The 24,256-nt window shown below is 37.7% G+C and overlaps 1 protein-coding gene across 11 annotated transcripts in view; it reads left to right on the top strand.

Annotated features, from left to right (window-relative positions):
• MAT2B (methionine adenosyltransferase 2 non-catalytic beta subunit) overlaps positions 1-24,256 on the top strand; it is a 50,115-nt gene that overhangs the window by 1,940 nt on the left and 23,919 nt on the right. For 6 of the 11 annotated variants that reach the window (XR_013378236.1, XR_013378238.1, XR_013378234.1 and 3 more), the window contains exons 1-7: positions 2,740-2,908; positions 9,615-9,809; positions 11,916-12,030; positions 12,220-12,372; positions 14,865-15,058; positions 16,054-16,167; positions 22,548-22,699. Coding sequence is in view for 5 of the 11 variants with exons in the window: in XM_077895613.1 (XP_077751739.1) it covers positions 2,846-2,908; positions 9,615-9,809; positions 11,916-12,030; positions 12,220-12,372; positions 14,865-15,058; positions 16,054-16,167; positions 16,517-16,687 (1,005 nt within the window). In the remaining 6 variants the exon portion in view is untranslated. Of the gene's footprint in view, positions 1-350; positions 493-2,739; positions 2,909-9,614; positions 9,810-11,915; positions 12,031-12,219; positions 12,373-14,864; positions 15,059-16,053; positions 16,168-16,516; positions 17,448-22,547; positions 22,700-24,256 lie in introns of those variants that run through there. The other 5 variants (XM_077895614.1, XM_077895617.1, XM_077895613.1 and 2 more) reach the window with 5 other exon arrangements.

Raw genomic sequence — 24,256 nt, 5'->3', positions numbered from 1 at the left:
GACTCTGTTGCAGTAAGGCATAACTGAATAAAATATTTCAGGACTCAATTGCAAGATCTGTGTGGTTTCCAACTGTGAGTCTTACTTTTCTTCTGCAAGAAAATTGCAACAAGTCTTCACAGGAAGTTTTTTTGTTTGTTTCTTTGTTTCTTCTTTTTTTTTTAAATTGGTTCTCCTAATGGTTTTGCTAATAGACCCTAACTTGGCATGCAATTAAACATAAAACTTCTCATTGGGTATTTTCAAGACTGCCAGGGGGAATCAGCTGCCAGTTTACTGCAATGTGGAAAACTGCATGAGATTCTGGGATTGGAATCAAAATGCTAATTTAAAAGGTCGAGTGAAGCTGGGGCTCACGTTTTTGCGTGCCTGCGCTCTCTTCAGGCAGAACAAAGACCCAGGCAAAGGAGGCAGAGGCTGAGGCTCATCCCAAATCTGTTTTCCCGAGGTAATTCTGGAATCATGCCTGAAATGCCGGAGGACATGGAACAGGTAAGACCTAGCTATTCAAGAAATGAAGCATTCTGGAGTTAGTTTCTTTAAAAAGCATCCCAGTGAATGATAAAAACCAAAAGGGTGAGTTAAAAAAAAGAAAAAGGAAAAAGAAGCGGGCGTCATTCATTTCTTTAAAACATGTAACTTTGGGACATGGAAGAATCAGCCAACTTTAATTATTGACCTGAGAACCAGGCTTTAAAGAGCTCAGCTAAGTCTCATTAATTGACAAAAAAATAAAATAAGATGCAAAACAGAACAGCAGTTTCTTTTACCGGATTAAATGCAATGGTGTCGGTGAAGGTTCTATATAAGTAAGGATTTTATCTATAATTGTGTGTTCCAGCCTTTCTTTGTCTTAGCAAGAATTGAATTGCTAACCTAACTTTAGCTCCAGGCTACTCTCTTTAAATTTATAGATTTAGCCACCACAGGCACTTGGATTTTGTCTGTACGACAGTGGCATTTTTGTTCACGGAGAAACTTTCATTTTTAAAGAGAATGATTAAAAACTGTGCATGAACACAGTATGTCTCTCGAACTAGACTCAAGTTTTACCTGGGACGTGTCAACCCAGATTCTCAAAGGACAAAAAAACTCTTGTTCCTAACTCCGGACAAGGCTGCTCTGAAAAATTAAAAAAAAAAAAAAAAAAAAAAAAAAAAAAAAAAACAGAAGCAATTGCATATGCATGTGCTTAACTGTTCGCACTGGATACTTAAAAAAAAAATTTTTTTTAAACCAGAAGGATCCGGTTGCATCAACGGGGCGCATCTAGAAATTAACCACCACAAAATCCAACTTTTAAAGAAAAGGATTAGTTGGATCTTGAATTTGCCTCCCCTTCCCACCCTCTTTGTCTGCAGATTAGGAGTGTTTTGCGCTGGGCCAGTCCTCTCAAGGACTCTCTGAATAATGCGAAACTCGATGAACAGGAACAGCTCGGGTAAAAATTAAATTTAAGAAAAAAAAAAAAATCGGAAAGTGCGAGGCCTCAGGCTCCCCTCCCCCATCCCCCGGTCCTAAGAAAGCTGGTTTACTCGAGGAAGGAGAGGAGTTCTTGTCGGGGGGTTGGGTACAAAGGAGACTCCGGGGCTCAGACAAAGGACAACTTTTCCGAAAGGCTGCTTAGTCTTTAGGTCTAAAATAAGCAAAAAGGGATTATAAAAATGAGGCCTTTGAGTCGAAGCCCCCCCCCCCCCCCCCCCCCCCCGGCGGCCAGGCGCGGGGGCGGCCTTGCGGTCTGGCTGGTGCCGCCCGGCCCGGCTCTGCCCGAGGGGATCGCGCGCCCCGACCGAGCGGACGCCGCGGTTTGGAGCTGCCCCGGGGGCCGTTTCCACCCCGGGCGGGGGAGGGGGAGGTTGGTGCGGCCGATTCGTTGCTTTCCAGAAGCCGGACGAGCGGGGAAGGCCTGGCGTGCCTCTGGGTCTCGTCCCCTCGGCTTCCTCGGTGTTTGACGGCGGCTGCGGAGGCCGGGCCCGACCCGAGGCTCGAGTGGCGCCTGGACGCCCCCGTTCGACCCGCGACAGTGCCCGGTCCCCGGCGCGGCTCCCGCAGAGCCTGGTTCTGCGTTCACGGGTAAAGTCCGGGACTCTGTGAAGTATGAAGCGGCCCCCGGATCATTCCTCCCCCGAACCCCTCGCTTTTTATCTTGGACTAGGTTAAAAATAGTTTTGACTTATTTGGACTTTCACACGTACCACTTTAGAACATCCCAGGGAGACAAACGGGTTGTTGAGGTGTCCGCGACTCACCGACACTTGTATTTTTATTCTTTTGCCTTTCTGACTGTCTGGACCAAAACAAAACAAAACGAACCACAACACCCCACTCCTGTAGCTGCAGGGATAGACGCCTGCCGCCCCCCCTCATCGTCTTGCCCAAACCCACCCCCGGCTTTAAAACAGCTGCTCTCACTTCACGGATTACAAGCCCAGTTCATTGTTACGCGCTGCGCAGTCTGGAAACTTGAAAAGCCAGGCGATTCAGTCCGATCTTTCCCTAGTCCAGAACAAAGGCAAACGGGAAAAAAAAGTGCACAAAACGACCCCTCCCAAATCCAGAACTTGTGTTCACGGCGTCGGGCCAAGGCCTTTGTTCGGCGTATCCCTTTAAGAGGTGGCGAGCGGGCCGGGAGCGTACTGAACGCGCCCGCCCCCTTTTGGGGGGCATCGGCCGAGCGTGGCCAATCAACGGGCGCGGCCTTGGCGGCGGAAGCCGGAAGCGGAGAGCGGGGGCCGGGCCCGGAGCTAGGGAGGCGGGCCCAGGGCGACGGAGCTGCGGCCCTCGGCCATCCCGGGCTGGAGGAAGTGGCGGTCGCTGCGGCGGCGGCGGCGCGAAGACGGCGGGCATGGTGGGGCGGGAGAACGAGCTCTCCATCCACTTTGTCCCCGGGAGCTGCCGGCTGGTGGAGGTGAGGCAGTCGGCCCTGGGGTCTCGTGGAAGCTGGGAGTGCAGAGGGGGACGGTCCAGATCGTGGGGGCTCCAGTGCTTTACGCTGCGCATCCTGCAGGAATGCGAGCCCGGCCCGGAGTCGCCCCAGCACCTCCTTCCGAGCTCCGGGGGGGAGAGGGCGGCGCCACCGAGTTTGTTTACCTCCGCGCACACCCGCCGGTATTTGCGCTTCCAGTTCTGCGGCAGGAAACGAGTAGGTCTGGTTTCACTCCGGTGCCTTCTCTTTCCCCTGCCGTTAACGGAGAGGGGCTCTTCGGAGCTCTTTCGGTTTTGCTTTATCTCTCTGAATTTCCCTTTTTCATTCTTTGTTTGTATCTTTTGATCTTCCCCGTTCTGGCCCCTGAGAAAGAATGGGAAAGTGGTTTTTTTTTTTTCAGAAATAGCAGTTTTGGAGATGACAACTTCCTGAACTCTTAGTTCGGTGCAGGGCGCTGTGTATGCCCTTTGCATGCATTATTTAATCGTCATAGCTATAAGATACTGTTCTGCTCCGTTTTACAGGTGAGAAAATTGAGGCTTACAGAATGAGTCCTTCGCCCAAGTTCAGGAATCTTTTTCACTTTGTCAGGTTTCAGAGCCCCTGTGGAGGTTACATAAAGGAAGGTGGTTACTGTGGGAGAGCTATCGCAGACCTACCCCCTCCTCCATTCTTGTATTTCGTTCCAGGCCTCCCAGCATTCAATCCAAAGAATATATCTAGCAGTGGGGAAAAGAATGCCTAGACCGATGTGTGTTAACGGGAATAAGATATGGGAGATGGCTGGTTTTGATCATGCAGAATTTTTGTGCTTCCAAGATATAGTGTATTTAGTGTTTCTAATCAGTTTGGGGTTTGGGGGATAAAGTTAGGCTAGATGGGCTATTGAAACTTCTGTATTGTTCCTATGTGCCCTCAAAAAAACTGAGTGCATAATGTTGCATATTGCTTACATATATATATACACACACATGGGTGTGTGTAAAGCTTAATCTTTTTTTACAGTAGTTCAGTGAACTAATGAAAATAGGTTTTCATGATTCCCTTCACTAAAACTATACATCCTTAATCTTTTTTTAAAAAAAAGATTTATTATAATTTATTTATTTACTTATTTTAAAGATTTTATGTATTTATTCATGAGAGACAGAGAAAGGCAGAGACATAGACAGAGGGAGAAGCAGGCTTTCCCCGGGGAGCCTGATGCAGGACTTGATGCCAGGACCCGGGGATCATGACCTGAGCCAAAGGCAGACACTCAACTACTGAGCAACTGGGGTGCCCCTGATTTTTTTTTTTTAATTTTAAAATAATCTCTCCACCGGACATGGGGCTCAAACTCACAGCTCTGGGATCAAGAGTCGCATGCTGTACAGACTGACCTAAGATTTAGGTCCCCAACCTAAATCTTGACACGTTTTTTGATGCTCTGTCAAAACGTGTAGAATTAAAATCCACTTGTGAGAATGAATTTCACAGTGCCTTACAACTTATATCGGAGAAGGCAACTGTAGTGATAACCTGTTAAGACTTGTAGAGGGGCAGCCTGGGTGGCTCAGCGATTTAGCACCACCTTCAGCCCAGGGCCTGATCCTGGGGTCCTAGGATCAAGTCCCACTTCTCCCTCTGCCTGTGTCTCTGCTACTCTTTCTCTGTCTCTTTCTATCTCTCTGTCTCTCATTAATAAATAAATAAAATCTTAAAAAAAAAAAAAAAAGACTGTCTTATAGGATACAAATAGGGTGACAGTAGCAGTTAGACCAGTGTCACCTAGGTTATCATAGCATCTTGAGTCCAGTGATTACTACTCAGAGATGCCTCCAGGGGATTGTTGAATGAGGATCAATTAAAGAAATGAATAGGAAACTGCCAAATTTAGGTTCTAAAAATAGCAAAGTATTGTATTTAACCACTAAAATTTAAGAAGATCTCTATTTAGATGTTAGTGATGTCTCATTCTTTTTCTAGGACATTTTTAGTAGAAGTTAATGCATGTGTGCTAAAGTACAAATCACTGTCCCAAAGTAGTGTTTGACCATTTTGAAAGAGCCATTTGTTACATTACCTATAGTTTGGAATCATTTGATTAGGTAGCCTAATAAAAGTAGTAAGTCTACATTTATTTTTATGTGTTTAATTTTTCAGTAATTCTTTTGGTGTCTATAAATCTGGTCACTTGGGGTTCTGTACTTCTAAGAGTTTATGTAATTAGAGGCAAATACGTTCAGAGTAGTTTAATGTTTGATAGAAATTAAGGAAGTAGATTTTTCAAGCAATAGAAATTAAGGAAGTAGATTTTTCAAGCAGAAAATATTTTCAGCTCTTTATTGTGATTTGGGTTAACTACAGCTTCTTATTCATTCTGAGTTCCTTGAAGTGCATGAACACTCCTATGTTTTGTAGGACTAAAATATTTTATGCAGTAACAGTCCAAAGTAATTTTTTAGGATAATGTTTCTTTTCTTTTAAAAATTAAAACAAAACAAAACAAAACAAAAACTGTGCACTTTTGAAAAGCTTCAGGTGTTTATATATAGAAAGTAAAAAATAGATATTTTTGTTTGGCATTTTTTAATTTCAGAATGAGGCATATTTTATTTGCCAAGCACCAACAAATTTGCAATCCAAGTGAAAAAAAATCTTGTCTTGGCTCCTATAGTGGTGACAGAAGGTGCTCTTTGAGTCTCTAGAGAGAACTCTGTGAAAAGAGGAAAAATTAAGTAAATAAAGTTCCTTTCACTCTTTTCAGACTCAGTCCCCTCTGTGTTAAGGATAATATGGAAAATGTTAGAATTGTAGAGCTGTAAAGTTGGAAGAGCCGTAGTCATCTTGTCCAAATGCCTCATTTTACTAATGAGGAATTAGATCAATTGAGATTTCAATAACTTCTCAATACCACATTTTGTGGCAGAACAGTTAAATTTTAATCATTATGAAATCAAATAGAAGGTCCAAGGATAAAGACACAACTCAGTATGTATTTGGCTAGACCACAGAAGCTAGAAACAAACAAAACAAGTTCTGAGCCCAGCCTTTTCCCTGTACTATGGGTAAAGCCTTTAACATCTCTTGGGCTTCAGATTGCTCAGTTTGGAAATATTTGCCTTGCATGTCCAACAAGGCTATTATGATTGGAAGGTAGGCTTACATAACACTCGATAGTTTTGAAATATAAGATTGTGCAGTATCATTTCCGTTTTAGAAAATGCTTGCACTTCAGATCTCTGCTCTCTTATTAAAAGAAAATTTTTGAGCATTGACATCTAACCACTGAGTACCATGGACTATTACATATTTTCTTCTAGAGACCTTACAAATTACCCCAGAGTATGAGGATATAAGGTTGTATTTTTTCTATGCAATCTCATCCTTTTTTATTTATTCATTTTATTTTTTAAAGGTTTTATTTATTTATTCATGAGGGATCACAGAGAGAGTCAGAGACACAGGCAGAAGGAGAAGCAGGTTCCTCACAGGGAGTCCGATGGTGGGACTCAATCCCAGGACCCTGGGATCACGCCCTGAGCCAAAGGCGTATACTCAACCGCTGAGCCACCCAGGTGTCCCAACCTCATCCTTTTTAGAAGTTAAACATCTTAAATTCCCTAAGAGCCTTGCTATCCTTGTAATTTGATACTATATTTCATCAAGTCTAAGACGTACTTGATTATAAGATAATCTGGGCTCTGATTTTAAGATGCACTAAAAAAGCAAGACATTGCCAGACTATGACAGTAATAAGATGCATCTCTATTTCATACATTTAACAGGGATGTTAAAATGAGGAAAAAGTGTGCTTCACAGAATCAGTGAAATATGCAGGGATCTGAATTCACTGTTCAGTAACCTTTGTGGAATACAGAATACTTTTTCCTTGACTTTTCTTTTCCTTTTTTAATGGGAGAAGAGGGAAGGAAAAGATCATGTCACTTTTAGAAAGGTAGATGATAATTTTTTGGCGTCTTTGAATAAGATAAATATATCTTTAAGAAAAACCTTGGACTTTCCTCAGAGTTCAAGATTACACTTCTTCTCAAAGGACAGTTCCCAAATCACTGTCTTCAGCACATTCCTGGGAACTTGTTAGAAATGCAAATTACCAGGATTTATCCCAGATGTACAGAATCTGAAAACCTTGTGCATGATTCTTAAACAGAGTGAAGCCTGAGAACTACCAACTAAGAACTGTTATATATTCTTTTGCTTCTTTAATGTGAAGTAATAAAAAGTGAGAAACTGAGAAGAAATCAAATCATAGCTCTTGTATAATATTTTCTCAGGGATCTTTATGGGACTTATCCTGTATAAATTGTTTTCTGATTGTATCTACTAGACTTGGCTGTTTTCTCTTCTTTCCAAATCAGTCTTTGTAGAGCTGTTTTCTTGCCAAAACCCAAAGAAAATATTTTGCTGGCTGAAATTCTTGTTTTCATAGATCAGTTGGCTTAGAGCCAAGTTGTACAACAGAGAGCCTTGATGAATTTCCTTCAACTTTTAAAATATTTGGAATTGGTGAACTAAGGAAAAAATACCTTCCATAGTTTACCATTATGCTTTATTTTTAAAAATATTTTATTTATTTATTTTAGAGCATGTGCAAGAGAGGAGAGAGAGAGGGACAACCCAACTCCTGAACGGAAACCAAGAGTTGAATGCCTAACCAACTGAGCCATGCAGGCATCCCTACCCCTTTATGCTGTTTCAGCCCTTTCATTTCTGGTTTTTCCTGTGGTAGGGATACCTAATTTCAGTGGCTTTTTTTTTTTTTTTTTTTTTTTTTTTTTAGACGTATTTATTTATTTCAGAGAGAGAGAAAGAATGCACATGCTTGCTCATACTAGGTGGAGGGGCAAGGAAAGTGGGAGAGAGACTCTCAAGCACACTCCCTACTGACAGGGCTCAGTGTCACAACTCTGAGATCAGGACTTGAGCTAAAACCAAGAGTTGGAGGCCAGACTGCACCACATAGGCACTCCACCCTCATGGTGGCTTTCTTGTAAAAAAAAAATTCGTAGCGCTAAATTTTTCTGCTGAACTAAGGGCTAACAAAGAAAGATCTTTAGTTATTGTATGCTTGTTTAAAGTTTTTTACAGCTCAGAATAGGTGACTATAAACGCTTGAAATAAAATCTCGAATTGATAAAATGTAATATATATCTATTTTTAAAGTAGGTTCCACACCAACTTGGGCTTGAACTCATGACCCTGAGATCAAGAGTCGCTTGCTGTATGGACTTAGCCAGCCAATTACTCCAAATAAAACTTCTTGTTGGTGGCTTTTAAATAATAAATGTTGATTTTATTCAAGAGTCTGGGAAATTTAGTGTTACCCATCTTGGGAATAAGGAAAGTTTTTAAACCGCTTTGGAAACAGAACTTGTTTTCTAAATTTTTTTTTTTTTTAAATTTTTTATTTATTTATGATAGTTACAGAGAGAGAGAGAGGCAGAGACACAGGCAGAGGGAGAAGCAGGCTCCATGCACCGGGAGCCCGACGTGGGATTCGATCCCGGGTCTCCAGGATCGCGCCCTGGGCCAAAGGCAGGCGCCAAACCGCTGTGCCACCCAGGGATCCCAGAACTTGTTTTCTAAATAGTAGTTCCTTTTAATTTCATTGTGTAAGGAACTTTTTCTTTTTCACACAAGAACACAAATCAGTTTAAAGTATTCTAGTTTCTTTTTTTTCGCTTACCCTCTGTGTTAGTTTTTTCTTCTTTTTCCCTCCCTACTCTGTGTTTTAATTGGCCTATTAGGTTAAATTTAGGGTTAACTCAGGAACATTTACCGGTTTGGAATATTATTACTATAAGGATCACATTTATTTATCCTCCACGTAAATTCCTGTGAAATCTAAATCCTATAACTAAGACCTATCAAAATATGATAAATCACTGAGATTTGAAAGAAAACTTGGCAATCACAAACTGAAGATCAAAATTGTCAACTTGTGAGTATGTTGGTAGAACACAGCCAAATAGGCCATAAGAAATTCATAAGCTTCAAACTGGTTGTATGTTTTTATAAACTAGAGAGCATAATTAAAATTGCTATTTAGGGGCACGTGGGTGGCTCAGTGGTTGAGCTTCTGTCTTTGGCTTTGGTCCTGATCCTGGGGTCCTGGGATTGAGTTCTGCATCACACTCCCTGCAAGGAGCCTGCTTCTTCCTCTGCCTATGTCTCTGTTTCTTGTGAATAAATAAATAAAACCTTAAAAATAAAAATAAAATTGCTGTTTATTCATTTGGACATCATTGATCATTAAAGTAAGATTCTTCCATTATTAACAGGAAATCAGAGCACCTGGCTAGCTCAGTCAATTGGAGCATATGACTCTTGATCTTGGGATTGTAAGTTCCAGCCCCATGTTGGGTATAGAGTTTACTTAAAAAATAAAATCTTTTTTTAAAAAAAAATCTAAATCTGTTTGACAAGATGTATCCTTATAGTATCATCTTAGGTTCTTTTTCAGGAGTAGGATTAATAAAACTTTTTCTTAAATGATACAATTATTGATGCAGTTTGATCTTTGTTCTAACTTAAGAATTGTCTAATAGATCTAGGATATGAAGCAAACTACTTAAACTTGAAGTATTTGGTGAACAATGATAGTGCTAACTTTGTGGAGAGAATATTTTCAAAATAAGTAACCCTTTCCCTCCCCCCCCCCCCCCCCCACTTCACCTTTTAGGAGGACGTTAACCTCCCTAATAGGCGGGTTCTGATTACTGGTGCCACTGGGCTTCTTGGCAGAGCTGTGTATAAAGAATTTAAGCAGAATAATTGGCATGCCTTTGGCTGTGGTTTTAGAAGAGCAAGACCAAAATTTGAACAGGTTAATCTTTTGGATTCTGAAGCGGTTCATCACATTATTCATGATTTTCAGGTATGTTTATTTTAACACATGAAAACTATATTAAGAATTGTCTGGATGATTTAGAACATGTTCTTGCTTTCAAGGGAGTTACTATACTTAAGCTTTCACCATTAAGCAACAACAGTACACAGTTGACCCTTGAACAGTGCGTGGTTTAGGAGTGCTGACTCCTGCACAGTTGAACATCTATGTATAACTTTTTACTTCCCCACAATAACTGCTAATAGCCTACTGTTGACTGGAAGCCTTAGCAATAAATTATATAGTTGATAAACACATATTATGTATATGTGTTATGTACTATATTCTTAACAATAAAGTAAGCTAGGAGAAAGAAAATGTTACTGAGAAAACATTTATGATATTATGCTTATTAAAAAATAATTGGAGCTTTAGAGAAAGTACATACATGGACTTATGCAGTTCAAACCCATGTTCTATGGTCAACTGTATAGTGCACTTGTTTTCTGGTAAGCATGGCCAAGTATATGCAGTCCTTAAAAAGATTAGGTTGAAACAAAGATTGACAAACCTTGGAATTTGTATATATATTCCAAACCTTGGAACCTTTTTATAAAAGGTTTATAAAAAGTTTTTATAAAAAGCTTATGTTTGTGAGGTACTTTTGTTAAGTATTACTTTCTGTGCAAATGCCTTTTTAATATTATCTGTAATCCTTACAACACTGCAAAATAGGTATTATCATTTCCATTTTAGAGATGACAAAGGCTCAGAGAGGTTAAATAATTTGTTGATCATTGCCACAGAAGAGTTACTGAAAAATTTAGATTCTGTTCTACCTGTGTCTGATCAAATTGAGAGTTAAAGTTCTTTTCAAAACTATGGTCCAAGAGATACCTGCATCAGAATCAGTTGGGGAACTTATTCTTTAGGTCTCACTCCCAGAGATTTTAATTCAATAAGTCTGTGGTAGGGCCCAGGACATTTTAAGGTGTGTCCCAGATTATGTACATTCAAGTTTTATTTATTTATTTATTTTTAAAAGATTTTATTTATTCATGAGAGACACACAGAGAGAGGCAGAGACATAGGCAAAGAAAAGCAGGCTCCTTGAGGGGAGCCCAGGACGAGACTTGATCCTGGGACTCTGGGACCCTGCCTTGAGCTGGAAGCAGACGTTCAACCACTGAGCCACCCAGGCGTCTCACATTCAAGTTTTAAAACAACTCTTAAGATGATGCCTCCTCAAAACAGTTATTAAGGAAGGAGATAGTTTGGTATGTTTGTACATTAGTCCTGCCTATCCGTTGTTTTACCAAATCTTCGCCTTTATTCATCTTCTCTGGGAAGTAGATGCCCCTTCTCTACCAAGGACTCTGCATTTCTTTTTTTTTTTTTTTTTTTTTTTTGGACTCTGCATTTCTTTATCTTTAATTAAAAAAAAATTTTTTTTTCAAAGTAAGCTCTAGGCCCAACATGATGCTTAAAATCATGACCCCAAGATCAAGAATCTCAAGGTCTGCTGACTGAGCCAGCCAGGTGCCCCCATTCTTCTATCTTGATGTCTGACAAACTGTACTGAAACAGTCTCTTTACCTGTCCTTCTTTTCCAGTAGATTATGAAATCCTTGCTCCTTGCACAGTGCTTAGCATATGGCATTCAGGCATACTAAATGCTCAACTGGGAATATAGTTTTTATGGATAGTTGACATTCTTTAAGTGACTGGCCTAAGAGATTTGAATTTATTAATTTAATTTGAAATTGGTATTCTCCTTTTAACATAGATTTATTAGGTATTTAGGTCATATTACATAAATATTAGCTCTTTCTCCCATCGAAATTAGAGGACATTAGCTTACTTTGATAGAGAAGTAGTAGTTGACGCTGAGTTTGTCTGGTTTTGCCTAGGGATTACTAAATTGCTCTTTCCTTTCAGCGCCTACATTTATTTTAAGGAAGTCTGAAACTTGGAAAAGGGAAGCATGACAAAACTATTAACAGCAATTCTTGAAAAAAAAATTATAGTAATTCTGTAGTTGAAGGAATGTTGATTTAACAAGCATATTTTTATGAATTGAGTTACTGTTGGAAGGCTGTAGCTCCCCTGTTTTATTCCTTTTGGGTTAAAAATACATCAATGTTTAACTTCCAGCCCCATGTTATAGTACATTGTGCAGCAGAGAGAAGGCCAGATGTTGTAGAAAATCAGCCAGATGCTGCTTCTCAACTTAATGTGGATGCTTCTGGGAATTTAGCAAAGGAAGCAGGTAATGATGACTTTATAAAATTTTCATAAAATATTAAATAATTGCTGAGTTTATAATGATTAAAGTTTTCTAGATGGCTTATAAGAGATTTGTTTGTATATGACGAAGAAGCTATTATAAATGCCAGTACAGAGTAATGTTCTGCAATAATTTAATAGATTCTTTTCTTTTATGTCTATCTTTTTTTAGCTTTAATTGGAGCATTTCTAATCTACATTAGCTCCGATTACGTATTTGATGGAACAAATCCACCTTATAGAGAGGAAGATGTACCAAGTCCCTTAAATCTGTATGGCAAAACAAAATTAGAAGGCGAAAAGGCTGTCCTAGAGAACAATTTAGGTAAGACACAATTTCTTTAGCCCCTGACTATTTTGATTGTTTTGAGGGTTTATGTGTGTGTATATATAACATTGCTATACATAAAATACATAGAGAATATAGAAGTATGTAAAAATATATTTAAAAAAATATATAAAATATACTTTTTAAATTTTGGAAAAACTAGTCAAGGAGCATAAATCATTGGAGAAAATTAGAGAATATAGTTAATAAAAAAGAAAAATAAGGATTTTAGATACCATGAAGAATTTATGAATCCTTCCAGACTTTTTCCAGTATCAGTGTATACATGAATGTCATTGTATAGGGGCACCTGGCTGGTTCAGTCATTAGAGCATGTGACTTTTAATCTTGGGGTTGTGAGCTCAAACCCCACATTGGGTATAGAGCTTACATTAAGAAAAATGTTATTGTATAAAGAAAAAAACTTACAGTATAAATATTTGTAATCTACTTTCAAAAAACAGATTAGTATCATTTCTCCTAGATTGAGGAATTATTATTATTATTATTATTATTTTAAAGATTTTATTATTTGAAAGAGAGCACACACAAGCAGGGGGGAAGGGCAGAGGGAAAGGAAGAAGCAGACTCCTTGCTGAGCAGGGAATCCAACCTGGGCTTGATCCCAGGACCCTGGTCATAATCCCATGACCCAAGCCAAAGGCAGACGCTTAACTGACAGAACCACCCAGATGCCCCTTTAGTATGGTTTTCAAATTTCTTTTTTTTCTTCTTTTCTTTTCAAGATAGCTCCCGAGAGGGAGAGGCTGGGGGCCAGGGGCAGAGAGAGATAGAGAATCTCAAGCAGGCTTCACACCCAGCACAGAGCCCAACATAGGGCTTGATCTCACAACCCTGAGGTCATGACCTGAGTTGAAACCAAATGTCATACAGTTAACCAGCTGAGCCACCCAGGTGCCCCAGCTTTTAAATTTCTATTGGTATGGCTCTTCTTTTCTCCTATGTGTATTTGTGTATACATACACGTACATGTGTGCTGAATATAAAAATTATACCCTCATTGAAAAAATCAAAAAGAAAATTGTAAAGAGCTGTTGTTTATAATGCTGCCTCCAAGAAGCACTGGATGTGGTTAGGTATGAAAGCATTTTTTTTGTGAATTTCTAAAAACAGTGGGTTTGGTTTTATAACCTGGTCCCTCCATATCTGTATTTCAATACATATTGAGTCATTTCTGGGTTATCTTTTTACTATCAGTGGCTGCATAGTACTTGATTTAATGATTCCTTGTACTGCCTTAGACTTACAGACTCTTTGAGAAGCATCTCCTAGTATAGGTACCATACTGACAGGCATTTAGCTTTCCACATGTTTTTTGTTTTTTTGTATTAGAAATTATCCTGCAGGAATCATCCTTGAGTACATATCTATACATGGTTATCCAATATGTTAATTTAATTAAAAAGTGGTTTGTTAATTTTCAGTTTAAGTGTTAATTATTCAAAGTCTGTTGTAACTGCTCAGTAGGGACCAACAGAAAATTTAAATACCTCATAATTCCTTAATCAATGGTTTCAAGAATTAATGTGGTAAAACACTCATATAACTTTTATTATAGATTCACCACTTGTTAATGTTTTGCCATGTGTCTTGTGTGTATGTGTGTATATTTTTTTTTCCAGACTCGTTGGGAATTGTCTGAAATTCACCGCAAAATACTTCACTATGCTACTTACCTTTTTTTTTTTAAGATTTTATTAATTTATTCATGAGAGACAGAGAGAAGGCCCATACATAGGCAGAGGGAGAAGCAGGCTTCTCGCAGGGAGCCCGATGTGGGACTCAATCCTGGAACTCTGGGATCACGCCCTGAGCTGAAGGCAGATGCTCAACCACGAGCCACCCTTCTTCTTCTTTTTTTTTTTTTTTAAAGATTTATTTATTTATTTGAGGGAGTGGAGGAGCAAAGGAAGTGCATCTTAAACAGATTCCCCACTGAGCACAGAGCCCAACACGTGGCTGAGATCATGACCTGAGCTAAAACCAAGAGTCGGACATTCAGCTGACTGAACCACTCAGGCACCCCTATGCTATTTATCCTCTAACAAGAATGTTCTTTACATAATTACAGTGTAGTTACCATACTCAGGAAATTTAACGTTAATATCATGTTATACTATATCATCTATGTAGGAATTTTCCCACCTGTCCCAATAATGCCTTCATTGTGTTTTATTTTTTAATCTAGGATCTAGTCAAGGATCATTCATTGCATTTAGTTGTCATGATCAGTTTAATTTCATTAATATGATTGTTAAGAATAGTATATAAAAATACCCCAAATGAACAGAGAACTTTAAAAATATTGAGTACAATATTTGTTAAATGGGTATTATTATAGATGAACTGTGTCATTTTGAAATATTGCCAGTTTCTAAAACAGGATTGTTTAAATCCACATACTTTCATTTTATATCAAGATTTAACCAGGCAGCTTTAAAAAATTACTTGTTTTTATTAATTCCTAGGAGCTGCTGTTTTGAGAATTCCTGTTCTGTATGGAGAAGTTGAAAAGCTTGAAGAAAGTGCTGTGACTGTTATGTTTGATAAAGTGCAGTTCAGTAACAAGTCAGCTAACATGGACCACTGGCAGCAGAGGTTCCCCACACATGTGAAAGATGTAGCCACTGTGTGTCGTCAGTTAGCAGAGAAGAGAATGCTGGTGAGAATCTTTGGAAGGAAGAGTTCCTAACTTTCCTAACTTCTATCAACAAGTGAAAGTCTAAGTGTTTTTGTTTTCATTATTATATATAATATATATTACATATAATAATATGAATTAGTTTTTATTTAAAACCTTTTTAAAATTACAAGCAAAAAAAAAAATAAAATAAAATTACAAGCAGAGCAAACAAAAGTAGTTTGCAGATAGTAGGCTATATTTATAAATAGTAAAAATATTTTGCCCCTGTGTTTGAATTTTTTTTCTCATGTACTGTGGTCTTGTCATTCTTTTATTGCAAGATGACTAAAATCTTGTATTTTTTTCTTTGGATGACAAAATACTGTCTTTAAGAAGTTGTTCTGTTTAAGATTAATGTATGCCAATGAAGAATCTCCAAAGGAATTTATAACTTCAGCCATTTTAAGAATGATTTGTAATTTTCTTTTTAGATATTTGAATAGGAGTTAATTTCAGACATTTGAAAAATTGGCAACTAAATAGAATATTCATACAAAGATGAAAGACTGATTTATTTTTGAATGTTAGTTTGTCTATATTTTTTTAACACATAAAAATTTGTATTTTAAATATGTGCTCTGTAACTATTTAAGGATGTTATGCCTAACTAGTTCATCCTGCAAAATGGTTCCATTAAGTTTTGGTTTTAGCTTAGGATAATTAGAAATACTCATTAAATTGGCCTATGTTTCCATAAAAATCTGTGATCATTCTCAGGTTTCCTACTAAATAAAATTGGAACCATTAATATTTTTATTTAAAAAAAATTCTTAAGGCTAAATCCTAGAAATTGCTTCTCATGTTTAGCTGTGTATATTTATAATAATTTGATTTTAGACATCTCATGGGGAACATTCTTAAAAGGAGGGATGCATTTTAATTCCTGGACCTTTTAAATTAGCTTTTTTATCCAGCCTGTCAAACCACTCAACTCAAAACATTGAAACTATTTTGAATTTTTATATCCTTATTAGGATCCATCAATTAAAGGAACCTTTCACTGGTCTGGCAATGAACAGATGACTAAGTATGAAATGGCATGTGCAATTGCAGATGCCTTCAACCTCCCCAGCAGTCACTTACGACCTGTAAGTACACGGCATTTAAAACCTTCTCACTTGGTGAAAGCCCAGATCTGTCACTATAGTATGTATTATTGATAACATTTTTCTTGTTGCTTTGCAAATTTTGGCTAACTTCATTTTTTGGTACTAATGAAAGTGAACTTTGTATGTTGGAAGTTTATATTGTTTATCTCTAAATTATCGTGTACAAGGAGGCCCATGAGTATTGGTGAAGTTTATAGGAAAAGTGTCTTATTTGTTTGTGTATTTTTCTGGGATCCAAATCATTTTTAGTAAGGGCAAGGGAAATAGAGAATATGAAACTGCAAAATAGGATTTTCTTTTTTTTAATTGTTTTTATTTTTCTTTAAAGATAACTGACAGTCCTGTCTTAGGAGCGCAGCGTCCAAGAAATGCTCAGCTTGACTGCACCAAATTAGAGACCTTGGGCATTGGCCAGAGAACACCATTTCGAATTGGAATCAAAGAATCTCTCTGGCCATTCCTCATTGACAAGAGATGGAGACAAACGGTTTTTCATTAGTGTATGTGCAGGGTTTTTTGTTTTTGTTTTTTTTAATTGAGAAGTATATAGTAAGTGGCACTTTTTAAAGAAAAAAGGAAATAGTTTTGTATGAGTGCTCTTTAATTGTGACTCATGATCTTTCAGGTAAATGATGCTCTTGCACTAGTGAAATTGTCTAAAGAAACTGAGGGTGATAATGCCTCATTTGACGTAATGATTTTTCTTTTTATCATTTTGTTCTGGCTTCACTTTGTTTGAGTATAGTAAATTATGATTCTTAAATACTTACGAGCCAGGATGAGACAGATCTACTGTAGACTTTTTCTTGGATGAAATGCATTGTTCATTCCTATAACCTCTCCATTTTCAGGACTTTTGCAACTGTTGACCTTTTTATGTTTTAAAGTGAGTTAAGTAGTATGAAAATCATTGGTGTTCATTATTTGCATTGCTTGAGCTCTGATCAAAATGTTTGAAGAAAGAAACTTTATTTTTGCAACTTACGTGAAGTTTTTAAGCTTGAGATATTTCAACATGTTATGTATATTGGAACTCCTGTAGCTTGATGCCTCCTGCTTTTGTAGCAGTGTATGGTGAGCACTTGACAGAGAGAGTATGTGTGTATGTGTATGTATTTTTTTAATATGTGTAAAACTGTCCTTTTCACTCCATGTCACTAAGTGATATTTCATATCTGTGGTTATACTAATAATGATGGGCCTTGTAAGTCTTTTGGCCATTCAAGAATAATAATAAATATATACTGCTGGCATGGTAATGCTTAGTTTTCTTTTATTTACGTTTTAAATGTAAGGACCAAACATCTAAACTCACTGTTATTTTGTTGCTTTAATTTTTAAAAATTACATTCTTATGTAACATCTGATGGTATAAGAAAATATAGTTGGTATCTATTGAGATTTAAATAATAAAATGAATCCTGGTAAACTCATCACTTGAGACCTAGAATGTTACAGATATTGTATCTACGTGTGCCAACTGATTGTTTTTTAACTAAAAATAACTATGTAATGTTGCTATATATTTACTTAGAATGTTCTTTCTGAAGAATACAGAATATTTGAATGTATTATCTATACTAAGTAACATTGAGGTGACCTTAGCCTCAAGGATATTTTCGGTCCTTAATAAGGAATCAGAATGGTGGAATGAAGAGTATGATTTGTCTGCTATTCAGGGGTCAGTGCGAACCCTGGTTTTAGATTTTCTGATTTTTACTCTGGGGATATCCTTTCCCTAGGTTATGATTTTATTCTTCATTGAACAAAAAATACTTGTTTCTAAGTTCCTAATTAAGAATTTAAGTGTAGAGAATCAGGTTTGGATAATTTGGTTAAAGAACCAACAATTAAGTAACAAACAATGTTAAATTTTATAATTAGGGAAATTTTAGTGGTACCTGACCCCTAAACTGGACTCAACTGAAATAGAATTTTTGGAATTGAGACCTGCTGATCTCGTTTTAAGTTTTCCCTGGATGCTTTAAAGTACCCAGCCTGGCACTTGCATTAGCAACCACTGAATTAAAGCCTTTTTTATTTTAGTTACTTCATTTCACATAGTACAAAACTGAAAAGTTTCAGAGTGAAAAACCTTTTTCATTCTTCTCTAACTACTGATTTTCCATCTGTGGAAGAAACCAGTGTAGTGATTCAGATCCTGGTACGTTTCTGCAGGCATTCTGTATAGTAAGAATACACTCGTGTGTGTGTATATATATATATATACACATCACCATCCCTTCTTTTTGCAAATAGTATCATAATATGTATTTTTCTGTACTTTTAAAAAATTTAATATGCTTAGAGTTTTTTCTATATTAGTTAAGAATGTCTATAGTTTTCTTTTTTGTTGTTTTTTTTTTTGTTTACTATTCACTTTGAAATTTCAATCTTTTTTTTTTTTTTTAAGATTGTACTTTTAAGTAATCTTTACACCTAACTTGGGGATCAAACTCAAAACTCCGAGATCAAGCGTTGTGCGTACACTGACTGAGCCAGCTGAGTGCCTTTGAAATTTTAATCTTAACAGAAAAGTTGTCATAATATCACAAAGAATGTTTGTATTCCCCCTTCCAGATTTCCCAATTACCAATGTTTAGGTACATTTATCCTGTCATTTTCTCTTTCTCTTTCTCTTTACATACACACACAAGGTATAGTTTTTTTTCCTGAGCCATTTTAAGAGTAAGTTACAGATATGATTCCTAATCACCCATCTTTTATATAAGCATCAGAGTATAATTTCTAAACCTCAGGATGCTGTTCCACATAACCCCATAATATAATCATCAGAATCAAGAAATTAACATTGATCCAGTATTATCCAATCCACAGACTCCATTCATGTAAATTTGCCAGTAAATAAGTGTGCCCAATCCAGGATTACTCATGGCATTTTTTACCATTTTCTTTCAACTTCAACCTGGAACAGTTCTTCAGTGTTATTTTCTCTTTCCTGATCTTGACTTTTCTGATATCTCTCTCTGAAAGAAAGGGAAATTCACGTTGATACTTCAATGCTAGTATTGTTCCATTCTTTTCTATGTTTGTAGCGTCACTCTGATGAGAAATCTAGCCCCCATTCTTTTTTTTTTTAGATCCCCATTATTCTTAATATGCTTACTAATTAGCTCAGGTCATCTATTAAGAACCATTCTGATCGCAGACCTCCATGAGTCAGTTGAGCATCCCTGACCCCTGGGCCATGGTCCTGATGACAGTGACCGTGTCAGTCACTGTACCTGGTTAAGGCCACCCTTTCCCTTCCCAGCCTATGAGGTGCACTGTGTCAACAGCCACAGAATCTACCACATGCCTGTAGAGCGCCAAAGAGAAGGAACTAAGTATTCTTTCATGGCAGTATGTATTCCATTGTATCAGTGAATGAACCACCGTTTATTTAATTACTAGTTTTTTAATGATGTACTTAGGTTGTGTGGAATTTTAGAGCATGCTTTTAATGAGCCCAATGTATAAAACATTCACATTTGTTAGACTTTCTGTTCTACTGTATATCTGCAGTTTATACCTGTAAGCTCACAGGTGTGTGTGTGTGTGTATGTGTGTGTGTGTGTGTGTGTGTGTATGTATATATATAAAATCCCACAGGTTCTGGATGTATCAATCTGTGGAGTAAGAATGAATTCAGAAAAAAATCATTACCAAAATAGGAAAAGAGCTTGGCGTAAAGACCTGAATGTATGAAGAATAGAATGTATCTTAAATATTTCTTAGACTATTTTTGTTAGATGTTTAAACCACTGTCATATGTAGTTAAAGGTATTTGCTTATTTGGGGTTTTAATACAAAATAGTAATCATTTCAGCCACTTTTCAGAAGGAAATAGGAAACATCCAACTGTCTAATAAAAACTTTGGGAGAAATTACTGTTGGAGTCTAAATTCTATCTCTTTGCAAGCCAAATCATATCATTAGCAGTAAATAAGGCAGTAGATTTTAATTCGACAGTGCAGGTTAAGAGAATTTTCTGACTTGAGGGCAGTATTAAATATAGCAAAAAGAAACAGGCAAATCTGGATTTGAATGTGGTTCTACCACTTGCTCCTGGTAAGTTGTTTTTCCCTTGAGTTTCAGTTTCTTTTTACGGTTAAGTGGGAGTAATACCACCTATTTCACACGTCTGCTGTGGAAATGCCTAGAGCACAGATGCTTAGCAAAAGGAGCAGTGGACTTACAAGTGCCTAGAGGAAGGGCTTGGTGTGTGAAGGAGCCTGTGCTTATACTCTCAGTGTTAGCCGTACTTTCTGACATAAGACAATAGGAGTTTTCCTGCATATGTAGGAGTACGAGTGGGTTTTTTTCTTTGTAATTTTAAAAATATTTTTCAAGTTCTCTACAATGAGCATACATTTTCTATTTTGGAAGTAAATTTTAAAAGATTTTATTTTTAAGATTTCATTTATTTGATAGTGCAAGTGGGGCAGGAGCAGAGGGAGAGGGATAAGCTGACTCCTCACTGAGTGCAGAGCCCAATGTGAGGCTTGATGGATCCCACAATCCTGAGATCTTGACCCCAGCCAAAGTGAAGAGTCAGACACTTAACCTTTTAAGCCACCCAGAAGCCTTTAAAAGGTTTTAAAGAGGATAAATTATTCTTAAAACTTTTTCAGCCTGCTTCTGAAGTTCTGTATTTTGCCATATTTGGCAAAATACTTGAATTTTTATGTAGCTAATTGTATCTCTGAAAATTGGATTTGTTAAAATTCCTATATTTGCAATTGATTTAATTTATCTATTTTTAGTTTTTGTTTTTTTAAGTAGGCTCTACACTCAATGTGAGGCTTCAGCCTCACAACCCTCAGAACAAGACTTGTATGCTCTACCAACTGAGTCAGCCAGGTGTCCCTCCTCCCTGCCCTTTAAAAATATTTTGTAGTTTTTTTCAATTGACTTAATATCAAGCGATGGACATGAAATTGCTTATCTTATTCCCATAATTGTTTTGCTTTCCATGGACTCCACCTTCATTCTGATTTTTGACAAACAGAACATATTGAACAATTTCAATTTTGCCCCTTATAGAACTTAAAAAAAATGTTTTCTTTTGAAATGTAAACTTGTTATAGAGGTTTCAAAAAAAAGGTTTTTTTAAAGTTTATTTATGTGGGGAATCCCTGGGTGGCTCAGCGGTTTGGCGCCTGCCTTTGGCCCAGGACGTGACCCTGGAGTCCCGGGATCGAGTCCCACGTCGGGCTCCCTGTATGGAGCCTACTTCTCCCTCTGCCTGTGTCTGCCTGTGTCTCTGCCTCTCTCTGTCTCTATCTCATGAATAAATAAATAAAATCTTTAAAAATAAATAAATAAAATGTATTTATGTAAGTAATCTCTACACCCAGTGTGGGACTAAAACTCATTACTCAAGATCAAGAGTTGCATCCTCTTGACTGAGCCAGCGAGGCACCCCAGTTTCAAAATGTTTTAATGTGAGATGCCAAAACTTTTCCAGGAAAAGTCTAACACTTGGGCATACTGGGGAGCTGGGAATAATTTTTTGTTCTCACTCCCCAGGCTGTAGTATGTGCTTAGTACATATTAGGTTCTTGGATAGTTGAATTGAAAGTGTGATGAGGGTTCTTCGGAAATGTTCTGTAGTTGGAATTCACCCTGAAACTATAGGACAGGGATGGGTGGTGGAAAAAATACATGCTGTGTGAGATAACACCACATAAAACAGCACCACTGTCTGCCTACTTTGAATATATGTCTCTCAGCAGCATGAGGGATCATCATCTTTAATAATGTCAACCTCAAAACATTTCTAAGTTCTCTTAGTGACTCATTACAGATCCGTCACCCATGATCCACTTAAGTCAGCTAAACCAACTTAACACCTATCTCCAGCTACAGATGGCTTAGCAGGCCTAGGTTGTTTATTTAAAATCTGGAAGAGATAAGAAATCTAGATGTGAGTTTTAGTGAATAAATTTGTTTCATCCTGATCTTAGAATCAAAAAAACCCTTTTTTTAAAAGATTTTATTCATTCGAGACAGATGCAGAGAGAAAAAGAACACAAGTAGGGGGAGAGAGAAGGGGAGAAGCAGACTCCCTGCTGAGCCAGGAGCCCAATGTGGGGCTTGATCCAAGGACTCTGAGATCATGACCTGAACCGAAGGCAGATGCTTAACCATCTGAGCTACCCGGGCACCCTGAAAAACATGTTTTTAATTGTGATAAGTCACAAGTACAAAAGTGCATAAGATGTATATACAGTTTAAAGAGTAATGATAAACACCATGTGTAATAACTCAGGTTAAGAAATAGAACATTATGCATACCTTAGAAGGTCTATACAATAGTCCCCCCTTATCTGCAGTTTCACTTTCTGTGGTTTCAGTTACCTGCAGTCAACCGTGGTCCGGAAGTAGATGATCCTCCTGACGTATCGTCAGAAGGACAGTAGTAGCCTAATGCTACAACACAATGCCTACATCATTCACCTCACTTCATCTCCTCACATAGGCATTTTCTCATATCACCATAAGAAGGGTGAGTACAGTACAATAAGAAAATTTGAGAAAGAAGCCACGTTCATACAATGTATATTTTACACTATATTATTATAGTATGCTATTGTTAATCTCTTACATTGCCTACTTATAAATTAAACTTTATCATAGGTATGTACATATAGGAGAGATAGTGTACAAAGGGTTCAGTACTATCCACTGTTTCAGGCATCCACTGGGAGGTCTTGGAATATAACCCACATGGATAAGAGACTATTGTATGCCTTTCCCCTATTCTACCTGTATTGGGGTTCTCCAGAGAAACAGAACCAATAAGGTGTGTATATATGTTGAAAGAAATTTATTATAAGAAATTGGCTCATGTGATTATGAAGGCTGGCAAATTGAAGATTTGCAGGTTGCTCCCATAGGCTGGACACCCAGGAGAGCCAGTTTTCCAGTTTTAGTCCAAAGGCAATCTGCTGTAGAACCAGGAGGAGCTGATATTGCAAATAAAGTGTGAAGGCGGTCTGGTGGTCAATTGATTGAATTGAGGCCCACACACATTATGGAGGGCAATCTGCTTTACTGTCTACTGATTTAAATGTTATCTCATTTAAAATGCCCTCATAAAAACACATAGAATAATGTGTGACCAAATATCTCGGGTCCCTGTGGCCTAGCCAAGTTGTCACAAAATTAACCACTATAGTATCACTTCTCCCTATATTGTCAACCATTATCCTTACTTAAGACAAATTTTTAAAAAAGATTTATTTTAGAGAGAGAGCGTGCATGAGCAGGGGCCCGGTGGGGGGTGGGGTGGTGGGCTGGGCAGAGGGAGAAGGGGAAAGTCTCAAGCAGATTCTGTGCTAACTGCAGAGTTGGACATGACACTTGATCTCATGACCTGAGATCATGACCTGAGCTCAAACCAAGAGTCGGATACTTAACTGTGCCACTCCAAGCATTTCCCCCCATCTCATTTTTAAAATTGTGGTAAAATACACATAAAATTTGCTATCTTAACCATTCTAAAGTGTATATATAGTTCAGTAGTATTAATTATATTCACCAACAAATTTCCAGAACCCTTTCCATCTTATAAAACTGAAACTGTCCATTAAACACCTTCCTATTTCCTTTCCACCTCTGGCCCTTGGCAACCACCATTCTACTTTTTTATGAACTAGGCTATTCTAGATACTTAATATAAGTAAACCATGCAGTATTTAATTTTTTGTGACCAACTTATTTCATTTGGCATAATGTCCTCAGTGCTCATTCATATTGTAATGTGTCAGGATTTCCTTCATTTTTCAAGTTTTTAAAACATTTTTAATATTCCATGGTAATGTATATGCCAAGTTTTGCTCATTCATTCATTGATGCTTCCATCTTTTGGCTGTTGTGAATAATGCTGCAGTGAACATGGTTGTCAAGTGTTTCTTGAGACCGTGCATTCAGTTCTCACTTCATACTGAGAAGTAGAATTGCTGGATCATATGGTAATTCTATTTTTCAATTTTTTGAGGAGCTGCCGTACTGTTTTCCATAGTGGCTGCATCATTTTACATTCCTACCAATGGTGAACAAG

The sequence above is a fragment of the Canis aureus genome, chromosome 4 (genome assembly GCF_053574225.1).
Source record: "Canis aureus isolate CA01 chromosome 4, VMU_Caureus_v.1.0, whole genome shotgun sequence".
Taxonomy (NCBI): Eukaryota; Metazoa; Chordata; class Mammalia; order Carnivora; family Canidae; genus Canis; species Canis aureus.
The sequence above is the reverse complement of the archived record's forward strand: the minus strand, read 5'-3'. Positions and strand labels throughout refer to the sequence as shown.